The sequence below is a fragment of the Delphinapterus leucas genome, chromosome 7, assembly GCF_059928025.1.
Source record: "Delphinapterus leucas isolate spDelLeu-1000000601 "Yukka" chromosome 7, BTC_Dleu_Yukka2, whole genome shotgun sequence".
Taxonomy (NCBI): Eukaryota; Metazoa; Chordata; class Mammalia; order Artiodactyla; family Monodontidae; genus Delphinapterus; species Delphinapterus leucas.
In genome coordinates, this window is record NC_143135.1 from 6,245,655 (window position 1) to 6,258,056 (window position 12,402).

Sequence of the window (12,402 nt, forward strand, 5' to 3'; positions counted from 1 at the left end):
TCCCACCACGGCCACACGGCCTGCCCACATCCCCTGTGCCAGGCCGAGGGCCCATCGTGATGCACACATTTGCTAAAGGCCTACTACACTGGGCACTGCAAAGCCCATCCCATCCTTGCAGCAACCTGCAAAGAAGGGGCTGCCTCCACTGTTTGCCAGCTGGGGAAACAGGATCCAAAGACACAAGGTCAAAGGTCACAAGCAGGGAAGCAGCAGAGCCAGGCCCGAAGCCGTGTTCTTTCCTCTCCTCTGCACTGGCCTGTCCGCCTTCCTGCATCAGCTGAGGTCAGGCCAGGCCCAGCGCCGGCCCTCGGGCTGCCGGTGCCCACCTTGTCCTCCTCCTCCAGGAAGGTGAGCTTCTCCCGCTGTGTGGCATAGGCCACGGCCAGCACGTTCCCCAGCGACACGTTCTTAAAGCCTTCCGTCTGCCTTAGGTCGTCATCTGGAGAAGGTGAGGGCGGGGACCAGGGAGAAGGGGCAAAGGTCAAGGGTCACAGACGAGGAGTCTGGACAAGAGGGACAGGCCGGGATGGTGAGCGGAGCAGGGTGATTTGTGGCCAGGGTGAGTGTGTGGAGGCGGAGGGTGCGACTCTCAGTGGGGTCTCCTGGGGGTTTGGGCCATCCTGTCGTGTTCGAGGGGCAGGGCCTACGGAAGCTCACAGTTGGGGATGTTGATGCCGGCAGGGATGCCGGAGCCAGCAAAGGTGAGAACATCCAGGGAGGTGAAGTCGGGGGTGAGGAACTTGTCCTTCTCGAAGGCTGGGGGCCAGGGAAGCTCCTTCAACAGCTGCTCCGCACTTGCCACCAGCCACTCAAACTTGGCACTCATGGCCTTGTTCACCATGGCCACAAAGCCTGTCAGGGGACAGAGTGGGCTGTGGGTTGGCAGGGTTTGGAAGGGATCCCACACCCTCCTCAACCCCTCTAACCCTCCAGCCGTCGTGCAGGTATTGAATGCCTGCTGTGCACAGTGACCCTGTGCTGGCCACTCGGGAGAACAGTGACCCAGACCTGGGCCCTGCCTCCATGAGGTCACTGTTTTGGGATGGGTGGGGTACAGAGAGAAGGCTTCGCTGAGTAACACCTGAGGTGGATCTTAAAGGAGATTGTGGGGAGTACATAGGGGATGATGGGGAAAGGATCAGATGCCCAGTGGAAGGGACGACATGAACAAAAAAAGATGCTCTCCTTTTTGGGGGAACTGTGAACTGTCCTGCACGGCTAGTGCACCTGGCTTATGCGGTGGTGAGGGAGGCTGCTGCACAGGCGGCTGGGACTGATCCTTTCAGAGTCAGTGCAGTTAGAGTTCCTGGCTCAAAGCAGTACAATTTCCAAAACTGTACTCCATAGAACACATTTTCTATGAGAGCCTTCATAAAGAAAGAGCTCCCTGGTCAGATAAGTTTGGGCAAAACTATACACTCTACCTCCATCTTCTTAAAGGTTCGCAATGCACATTTGCACGTTAAAGGTACTGAAGAGTCCTGCAAGCAGAGACTCCCTGCTGCTCAGCAACAAATCCTTCTTAATGTAATTCCTGCTAACCCTGCAGGGACTGTGCCCTGGAAAGGCCTGACCTAGACTGAGGAAGGGGTCAACCTTAACCTGGCCGAGGGATGGGCCTGGCAATGCCTCTCCATCTGGATTCGCTCTGTCTGATGAAATCATCACACCAGGGCAGGAAGAGAGGATGATTAAAATAGCAAAGAAGGAAAAGCGACCTAAATAAATGTCCAATGATTGGGGATTATTAAATAAATCAGGGGGCAGCTATGTGACGGCATGCCATGCAGCTGTTAGATATGTAGTACAATATCAAATGCTGTGGGGAATTATTTATGATATATTGTGAATACTATACACCTATTAAAAAGAATGTGGTAGGTCTATATATACCAATAGGAAAAATATCCACGATACATGATTAAGTGAAAAAACCAAGTGACAGAACAATACACGGAATGAGAATATAATCTCATTTACCTGGATGAGTTAAAAGGAATGCGTGGGGACTTCCCTGGTGGCGCAGTGGTTAAGAATCAGCTTGCCAATGCAGGGGACACGGGTTTGAGCCCTGGTCTGGGAATATCCCACATGCCACAGAGCAACTAAGCCCATGCGCCACAACTCCTGAGCCTACGCTCTAGAGCCCGCGAGCCACAACTACTGAGCCCACAAGCCACAATTACTGAAGCCCGCACGCCTAGAGCCCGTGCTCCACGACAAGAGAAGCCACCGCAATGAAAAGCCTGTGTGCCACAATGAAGACCCAACGCAGCCAAAAATAAACTTATTTAAAAAAAAAAAAAGGAGTGTGTGTGTGTGTGTGTGTGTGTGTGTGTGAGAATGCTTCGACAAAGGCCTGGAAGGACCTGTACTCAACTGCGAGCTGTGGTGATCTCAGGAGGGGTGTGACATAGGAGAGGATAGTAAAGGAGGGATTTCACATTTTATCCTACATACGTCTGTACTGTTCCAATTACTTGCAACAAATGCAGATTTTAAATCACACACACACGTTTTTAAGCATAGCACTATATAAAAACAGAAGACAAAAAGTACATTCCAAATTTTAACCTTGGGGTGGGTACAATCACAGCTGATTTTTTTTGGTCTGCATTTTCATAATTTTTGACCACGAACAGAGACTACTTTTCTAATAATCACAATGAGTTATGTAAAAAGAGGGGGACCTCTGAGACTGAGGCTGCTGAGGAGGCCCTGGGGTCTTGGCCCTCAGAGCAGGCCTGGCAAATCAGGACCCAGGCAGGAAAGCTGTGAGTATGCACACCTGTCTCACCCTCCGGCCCCTGGACTGCCTGTCCCTTCTGCCTGTCTCTGGGCTCAGATCCAAGCCCTCATGGGCTGTCGGGGCTTTCCTCTCTCCTCCAAGGCTAATCTCGCGGGCTTTTGGCAGCTGGATGCTCCAGACTCTACATCCAGGGGCTGGGGAGGATAAAGCTTGGCAGAAACAAGTCTAAATCCTCAGGCTGGATGCCCTGCCCTGCACTAGTGGGTCCCATGGGGGCTTGGACACAAGGGCCGAGGCAGCCTGCCACCTGTCCTGAGATGACAGCAGCCGAGTCAAGTTCATAGTCCCAGTGTTAATTCTGCTCCCATCAACTCAGCACCGTTTCCATGCCTGGCATTGTGCTGAGCCGTCTGCATATAATACCTCACTTCCCATGACACCCAAAAAGGAGTGACGGATGCGCAGAGGTGGGGTTAAGTGGCTCAAGGTCACACAGCCATTAAGTGACAAAGCTGGAGCCTATGCCTGGACCAGACACGAGAGGCAGCACAGCAGTGGCTCAGAGCCAAGGTGCCTAGGCTAGGCCACCCACCACCTGTGCCTCAGTTCCCACATCTGTGAAGTGAGGAGAGACATTCTCATAGGATGATGGTGTCAAAATGAGCTACGTGTCCACTACATGGCAAATCATCAATGGCTGTTGTCATTGTTATTATTACTGCGGAGGGAGGAGCGGGGAGGGGAGAGTCCTCAGGGGACAAGGGTAAGGGTTTCCATCCGACCGCCCGCCTCCCAGAAGTTACCTTCAAACTCTCCGCGGGAGCCAAAAGGGTCTCGGTAGCTCTCGATGAACCCGATGTAACTGGGGGAGAGAAGGGCTGAGATGGAGGCGGGGCGGGGGGGGCGGCGGACAGGGCAGGGTGAAGGCTGGCGCCTCACCTCTCCACGATGGGGGCTTTGTCCTGGATCCAGAAGCGAGAGCCCTTCTTGTGGGCCTCGATAGAGCCGTGGGTGAAGCTTTCTATGTACTGGGCCAGCATCTGCTCCTGGTGGCTGGTGGCTGCATAGGCCTGGGGGTGAGCAAGGGTTGGTCAGCCTCAGGCTACCCACCCATCCCCATACCCACCTTTGCTGCCCAGAGGGGCCTGGAGAAGCACCTCAGCCCCTAGCCAGCCCTACCTTGGCTTTCTCCAGGTGCTCCACTACCTTCTGGAGGATGGGTGCATAGTCTCCCCGGGTCACCCGGAAATTGCTTCCCTGGAATTCATAGCTCTTCAGCTTGGAATTCATTTCGGAGTCCAGAATAGGCTCTGAGGGAAAAAGGATGGCTCAGGGAAAAGGCTAATATAAGACACCCCAGCAGGCTTCTCGCTGTGACACTCCTTTACTCTAAGATCTTCAATGGCTCCCCACTGCCCACAGAAATTAGTATAAACTTTCATCTTCAAAAATATAGATATTGGGTTGGCCAAAAGGTCGTTCGGCTTTTTCCGTACTACCTTACAGAAAAACCCAAACGAACTGTTTGGCCAACCCAATGTTATGTTACATGAAATGTTCTAAGTTATTTACATGTTAACTCATTTGAGCCTTGCATCAGCTCTGTGGGGAGCGGGAAATTATTATCTCTATTCTACAGATGGGGAAGCTAAGGCACCGAGAGGTTAAGTCAGTTTTTGAAGGTCACACAGCAGCAAGTAGCAGAGTCGGATTCAAACCCAGTGTGGCAGGTTGTATTTAAAAAGCTAGCCATACCCTAGATGTAATCACAAGAGTCCTTATAAGGAGGAGACAGGAGGGTGAAGGGAGGTAGGAGATGTGATGAGAGAAGAAAGAAGAGGGAGAGATGTGAGGAAAGGGCCACAGGCCGAGGAAGCTGCCACAGGCAGCTTCTAGAGACAGAAAGAGGCAAGGCAACAGATTTCCCCTGAAGGCTCCAGAAGGAACTGGAGTCTTCTTTTAGACTTTGGACCTCCAGAACTGTAACAGAATAAATTTGTGTTGTTTTATGCCATTAAATTTGTGGTGATTTGTTACAGAAGCAATGGGATATATATTTTTAAAGGATTTTATTTTTTTCGCTGTGTTGGGTCTTTGTTGCTGCACGTGGGCTTTCTCTAGTTGTGGCGAGCCTTCGTTGTGGTGCGCGGGCTTCTCATCGCGGTGGCTTCTCTTGGTGCAGAGCATGGGCTCTAGGCATGTGGGCTTCAGTAGCTGTGGCTCGCAGGCTCTAGAGTGCAGGCTTCAGTAGCTGTGGCTCGCAGGCTCTAGAGCGCAGGCTCAGTAGCTGTGGCGCACGGGCTTAGTTGCTCCACGGCATGTGGGATCTTCCCGGACCAGGGCTCGAACCCGTGTCCCCTGCGTTGGCAGGCGGATTCTTAACCCCTGCGCCACCAGGAAGTCCACAATGGGATATTAACACTGTTGTATTTTGCCTGTTGTCTCTGATCCATACAACATACTTCTAGCTTATATTTAAGAAAAAAGAAAAGATGGCCACAGTATCTCCCATCTCCCAAAGTGACTTCTCCTATCAGGACTTCTCCTCTTGAAGCGGGGCAGGCAGGCTTGTGGCTACAGCAGAAGTGATGCCATGTGACTGCCAAGGTTAGGTCACAAACGGCGACACGGCGTCTGCCTGGCCCTCTTGGGGTGTTCGCTCTGGAGCCCAGCCACCACGAGCAATATGAAGATGCTGTGTGAGGTGTTCTGGTTGACAGCCCCAGCTGAAGTCCCAGCCAACAGCTAACATCTACCACTGGACGTGTGAGTCGGTGAGCAGGCAGAGGATGCAGCCCCTAGCTGTTGAGTCACCCGCCACCTCTAAGTCTTCCCAGCTGAGGCCTCAGACATTGTCAGCCAGAGACATGCTGTTCCTAGCGTGCCTCATCCAAATTCCTGACCCACAGAGCCCAGGAGCATGAAAAGGTGGCTTTGTATCACTAAACAAATGGGGGCGTTTGTTACGTCAGGCAGCCTGGCTCCAGAGCCACACTCTTAGCCACTGTCCTCTGCGGCGTCCTAGAGGCCCAGCTCATATTCCCGTGTGATCCCCTCCTATTCCCTGGAACCCTTATCCTCTTCCCTCGTCAAATCGCACTACGTACGTGCTGCTCCCTAAACCTTCCCACCACCTTGCTTTGGCTCATGCTGTTCCCTCTACCAGGAGTGCTGTTCCCGACCTGTCCTCCTTTGCTTGGTATCTGAGGATCAACGAAGGGAGAGCTGCTGGGAAGGCACTGGTGAATGAAACACAGAGTTCCTCCTCTCAAGGAGCTTGAAGTCAACAGAAAAATCACTGGGAAATTACTGGGTGTGCTGATGAGCAAAGAGGCTGTGGGGAGACAGGGAGAGGTCCTGGGAAGGTGAGGTCCAAGCCTGGCCTACAGGACGATTAGGGTTCATCAGTGGAACACCTAGAGGGGAGGGAGGACATTCCAAGCGGGAATGGGGAACAGACCGTGCAAAGGCCTGGAGGGGGTAGGTGAGAACATGGGGTTTTCAGGGAATTGGAAGCTGCTGAGCGTGGCTGCAGCCCAAAGTCTAAGTGGGAGGCTGGGGCTGGGAGGTGGGAGGTGGGTGTGGAAGGGAGGACAGGGTTACAGAGGTCCTCACAGGGGCCTGGATGCTTCTCTTAATGCTGCATCTGTACCCCCCTCACCTGGTAACAGACGCCAGTTTTCTTTTGAGAACCACCCCCTCACAACCACCCCAAGTCCAGGTGGTAGGTCCAACTGGCTGTGAGTCCACCTGGCTGTGAGGTAGGCTTGGGACCAGGGTCCCTTAACCACAAGGACCCGAAACAGAGAAACCTGAGCCACTCCCAGACGTTAAGACACTACTTCGGGGAGAAGAGGGCTCTCTTTGCTGGAATGGCCCAGCTGGTGGCTATCAGGCTGTGTGTTTTGGTTGACAGCCCCAGCCGAGGCCCCAGCCAACAGCTAACATCTACCACTGGACATGTAGATGGCAGCAGCCTGCTGTGGGTGAAGTCAAAGAGAGCTGAGCCAAGAGACAGAGAGAGAAATTTCTGAGAATACTGTCTGAGCAGCTGGATCCAGCTGTGCCTGAAGCTACTGTATTCTGGGCTTCTTAATTACTCAAGCCTACGAAGTCCCCTTTGCTGTAGGCAAATTTGAAATAGGTTTCCTCACTTACAACCAAGAAATTCCAAATGATGGAGCCCTTAGAAGTGCATCTGGGCTTTGCCTTGAAGGTACTTGGGGAGATATTTAGGAAGTGGATTTTAGTAAGTTCACCACCCCCACCTTTCTGTATTGTCCCCAACCTCCAAGACACACGTGGTCACCTTTTTTTTTTTTTTTTGCTGTACGCGGGCCTCTCACTGCCGTGGCCTCTCCTGTTGCGGAGCACGGGCTCCGGACGCGCAGGCTCAGCGGCCATGGCTCATGGGCCCAGCCGCTCCGCGGCATGTGGGACCCTCCCGGACCGGGGCACGAACCCACGTCCCCCGCATCGACAGGCGGACTCTCAACCACTGCGCCACCAGGGAAGCCCAGGTGGTCACCTTTTCCATTAAGCCTTCACTGATGTGCAGTTTGGATTTCTCCTCTAGGCTGTCATGGGACATATGGTCCAGCCTCTACTTCCATTGTTTACATGGATTGGTATCTTCTGCACCACTGCCTGGAGGATGGGGACCATGGCCAACACGTGGCCCCTGTCAGAGGCTCGCAGCAATGATGTTCGCCAGGTGGAACAAAGGCCCTTCCCCTGCCCTTGAGCCTCCTCTTAGCTTTACATCACCACCAGCAGCACCGGGGCTGGGGACGCTCACCTCACAGGAACACCATTTGCTGAGCACTAGGGCTTGCACCTAGCAAGCCTTCGATCAACGTGTGCCATAACCATTACAACTGTGGCTACTGCCTGCAGCTTCCGTAGTCAGCTAACCCTGTCCTGGGTTCTGGCCCCCTCCACGCTGGTCCAGGAACACAGGAAGGAGGAGAAGGGGCGTGAGCTCACCTGTGCTCAGCACAGAAGCCAACCGCACCTCGTAGCAGGGCTTCCCATCCTGGCCGATCTCCTTGAAGAGCCGTGTGTTGTAGGCACTGAGGTTCTGGAAAAGACCAGGGCAGGGGTTTGGGGGAGAGGAAGTCCAGAGCGGGCTGTGGGGTGGGGGGAGGGAAAGTGGGTCACACCAGGGGGAGAAGATACACAGGTAAAGCAGTCCGGGGCCTCCGGTGGACGTGCCTGAGTTGTCTGCGAGGGGAGAGAGCAGGGTCAGGCCAGGGCAGGCTCCCGCTCTGTTCAGTACACTGAGCACTAACTTTTACTAAGCGCTGTGCAAGACACTTCGTGACCTCAGCTAATCCGGGGTACAGGAGGCAGGTCCCATTCCACAGATAAGGAAATGTCGCTGTGTGGCTGAGCTGGGAGGTGAAAGTGACACATGGATGCCACAGCCCAATCCAAGCAGCTCTGATGTTCTGTGTCCTCCTGCCCTGAGGCTGTCACAAGGCCCTTCAGCCCAGGGTGGGGCAGGGGCAGCTCCATCAGGGCACACACGGGGACATCTTCATTCATGCCAGGCTGACCCTTAGACGAGGATTCCCAAGTCTTCTCCACCTCAAGGACCCAAGATGCCCATGCCTCTGGGCCCAAGCTGAGACCCAGGAGTGGGCGCCAGTGCCAAGGGGACCCCAACAAACCACCACCCCAAGTTCCCCAACCCCCAAACCTGTGAGTCCAGAAAGTCTTGGGCTAGTTTGGCATCTTCCATGGTACAGTTCCCAGAGAAATAGGTGGTGATTCCCTGTCGGGGAAGGGGCAGATGGGAAATAGGAGTTGCTGAGTTGGGTTGGGGAAGCTGGTGAATTCCTTCCCAGCCACCCTCTCCAGCCTCTGGCTTCCTCCACTTCCTCTCAGCAGCCTCCACTGTCCCTCTCCAACTCTTTCCAGGGGGAAAAAATTACAACACAAACAACAAACAGAGGCCCAAGTCCAGCCTTCCTGCAGCTCTGTGCCAGCCTCTCGTGGGCCCGCCCCTAAGGTTTGCTGCATCCCTCACCCCACGCAGCTCCCAAGCAGCCTCCAGAGGTGGGAAGCTTTGGCCCCCTCCTTTCCCATGCCCCCTCCTCAGCTCCCTCCAGCTCTCAGCTTCTCTCCTTCCTTCCTCCTGCACATGGCATCCCAGGATGTCAGAACTGGGAGGGCATTCAGAAAGCGTTCCATCCAACCTGCTTACAAATGATGGCGCTGAGGCCTGCGGTGGAGGGCAGCTTGGCCTCAGGCGTGACGGACAGCCCGCTGCCTCCCCATCGGGTGCCCCTCCCTCCATACCAGGCGGCCCCCAAGGATGCCCTCCACTCCCCAGTGTGGCTGGGGGGGCCTCACCTCCTTCCCCAGCCCGAGGTGTCGAAGCCTCGATTCCAGAGAGAACATGAGCTCCCCACAGGTCTGCCAGAGGCCCCCGACTTCCTCCGGGTGCTGCTCCGCGGCCTTACTACCCAGGATCACACGTTCCAGCTTCTCCTGCAGGGGAAGGGAGGCCCGTGGCCTGGCCACACCACCCAAACCTGCCTCCTGGAGCGCCCTCCTCCCCGCCCCCATCGACCCCCAAGCTCTTCTCCCACAGTCTAAGACCTTCTGGCCCAGAGTGCAGTTGACAGACCGGCAGCATTGACTTTGCCGGAGAAATGCAGACCCTCACGCCCCACCTGCTCAGGCCTGCTGGGTCAGAAGCTGCATTTCAACAAGCTCGCCAGGCAATTCGTGCACTCAGTAGGGGCTGAGAGCCCTGGTGTAAGAGCTGCCTCTGCCCCAGATGGGCCTGAGCCCCGTGGTCCCAGAGAGGGACTCCTCATGCCCAGGCTCCTCCGCTGTCCTCAGTGGTGACAGGCAGGCTCCATCTCTGCAGCACCTAACGGTGCACAGAGCCTTTCCACAGCCTCCGCTCATTCGTCCCTCGGGTCAGCAGGGTCAGGAGGTGGCTGCAGCACCCAAGGCCGTACAGTGTGGCAGTGACAAGGTCAAAGCTCCTCTCAGGGCCCGACTCCCACTGGGGCTCCATCTGCTGCATGCCCCGCTCCCCCCCATCCCACCGGCCCCAAACTGCCCACCTTTCCCAGCCTTCTTCAGCTCACCTTGGGCAGGTTGGGAACAAACTTGGTGTCACCAAAGGACTTGTAGTTGCCCATGTTGGAGTAGACACCTGCAGTGTAGACCAGGAACGCCTGGGGGAAAGGGGGTCAGAGGAAGCACAGCCTCCCTACCCCACGGAGGTTCCCTCCTGGGATATTAACACCCCAGAGGAAGCAGTATGGGTGAGGCTGGGAGACTGGCGGGGCAGGACCCACATCCTGGGAGGCCCCAGTCTGGCCACAACATGCTTTCACAGCCCAGTCTTCACACACTCATCGTCCAGCCAAACTGGTCTTCTCAACAGCTACCAAATACATCCAAACCCTTATGCACCTTGTTCCCTTTACACCAGCATCCTCTCAGCCACCTGCCGCCCTCTCATGTGACCCCCGAGGCCCAGTGCAAACACCACCTCCTTCTGCAGGAAGGGCTGTACACAGCCCTCACCTGGCAGGCAGCCAGCACCGGAAGCATCAAACGTTAGGGCTGGAGGGGCCTTGGTCAACTACTCTGTAGCTTTTGCCGGCCCCAAATCTAGTCTCCCTTCCTCTGGCAATAAGGCCTCACATCTTCCTTTTGGGATAGGGCGAAATCTCCCTTCCCCAACTCCAGGGGTGGACACAGGCCCAAGGTGGCCAATAAGAGCCCAACCAGGACATTTCCCAGTGGCAACGAGCCTCCGGTTTATACCAAGACTCATCAGGCCTGAGTCCCCTGGAGCTCCCCTACTGGGGTGACGGAAGAAAGCAAAGCTGAGAGATGAAGACTGCATCACCATGGTATCACTGAGCCCCTGAATCTGGTCGTGCCTGAAGCCTCCCTAGCCCTGGACTTTTCAATTATGTGAGCCAGTAATTCTCTCTTTTTTTAAATAGACTTTATTCTATAGAGTAGGTTTAGGTTTCCAGCAAAACTGAGCAGCAGGCACAGAGATTACTCCAAAGTCCCCTATCCCCACACAGGCACAGCCTCCCCCATTTTAATAGCCCGCACTAGACTGGTACATTTCTTACAACTGATGGACCTACATTGACACCTCATCACCCAAAGGTCATAGCTTACATTAGGGTTCACTCTTGGCGTTGTACATTCTATGTGTTTAGACAGATGTATAATGACATATATCTACCATTATGTATGATACATTACTCTGTATTATACAGAGTAATTTCAGTGTCCTAAAAATCCTCTGTGCCCGTCCTCCCTCCCAACGCCTGGCAACTACTGATCTTTTTACTATCTCCATAGTTTTGCCTTTTCCAAAATATCATATAGTTGGAATCATACAGTATGTACCCTTTTCAGATTGGTTTCTTTCACCCAGTAATAGGCATTTAACTTTCTCCATGTCTTTTCATGGCTTGATAGCTCATTTCTTTTTAGCACTAGATAATGTTCCATTGTCTGATGTACCACAGTTTGTTTATTGAGTCAGCTACTGAAGAACATCTCAGTTACTTCCAAGTTTTGGCAGTTATGAATACAGCCGCTATAAAAATCGTGTGCAGGGGCTTCCCTGGTGGCGCAGTGGTTGAGAGTCCACCTGCCGATGCAGGGGACACGGGTTCATGTCCCGGTCCGGGAAGATCCTACATGTCGCGGAGCTGCTGGGCCCGTGAGCCATGCCCGCTGAGCCTGCATGTCCGGAGCCTGTGCTCCGCAACGGGAGAGGCCACAACAGGGAGAGGCCCACGTACCGAAAAAAAAAAAAATATCGTGTGCAGGTTTTTTTGTGGACATAAGTTTCACTTCAAGTTTTCACTTTGGTAAATACCAAGGAGCATGACTGCTGAATCGTATGGCAAGAGTACGTTTAATTTTATAAGGAAGTGCCAAACTCTCTTCCAAAGTGGTTGTACCATTTTGCATTCCCACCAGCAATGAACAAAAGTTCCTATTTTTGCACATCCTTGCCAATATTTGGTGTTGTCAGTGTTTTAGATTTTGGCTGATCTAATAAGTATATAATGGCATCTTGTTTTTTAAGTTTGCAATTCCCTAATGACATACAATGTGGAGCATCTTTCCATATGATTATTCTCCATCTGCATATCTTCTTTGGTGAAATATCTGTTAAGGTCTTTGTCCATTTTTAAATCGGGTTGCTCATTTTCTTACTGTTGAGTTTTTTGGGTTTTTTTGCGGTACGCGGGCCTCCCACTGCCATGGCCCACGGGCCCAGCCGCTCCGCGGCACGTGGGATCCTCCCGGACCGGGGCACGAACCCGCATCCCCTGCATCGGCAGGCAGACTCTCAACCACTGTGCCACCAGGGAAGCCCTTACTGTTGAGTTTTAAGAATTCTTTGTACATCTTGGATAACAGTCCTTTATTAGACATATATTTGCAAATATTTTTTTCTCCCAGTCTGTGACTTATCTTTTCATTCTCTTGACAGTGTCTTACACAGAGCAGAAAACTTTAATTTTAATAAGTTCAGTTTATCAGTTATTTCTTTCATGGATCATACTTGGTGTTGTATCTAAAAAGTCACCTGCATACCCAAGGTCATCTAGATTTTCTCCTATGTTATCTTCTGGGAGTTT

General features: G+C 53.4%; 1 protein-coding gene across 2 annotated transcripts in view; it reads right to left on the reverse strand.

Annotated features, from left to right (window-relative positions):
- Nucleotides 1-12,402, reverse strand: part of DPP3 (dipeptidyl peptidase 3) — a 34,113-nt gene that overhangs the window by 13,734 nt on the left and 7,977 nt on the right. For both annotated transcript variants that reach the window (XM_022591360.3, XM_089914456.1), the window contains 9 exons: nt 9,859-9,948; nt 9,110-9,247; nt 8,454-8,528; nt 7,739-7,832; nt 3,932-4,062; nt 3,692-3,822; nt 3,556-3,614; nt 661-855; nt 330-442 (listed from right to left, as the gene is read on the reverse strand). In XM_022591360.3, the coding sequence (XP_022447068.1) occupies nt 330-442; nt 661-855; nt 3,556-3,614; nt 3,692-3,822; nt 3,932-4,062; nt 7,739-7,832; nt 8,454-8,528; nt 9,110-9,247; nt 9,859-9,948 (1,026 nt within the window). The remainder of the gene's footprint in view (nt 1-329; nt 443-660; nt 856-3,555; nt 3,615-3,691; nt 3,823-3,931; nt 4,063-7,738; nt 7,833-8,453; nt 8,529-9,109; nt 9,248-9,858; nt 9,949-12,402) is intronic.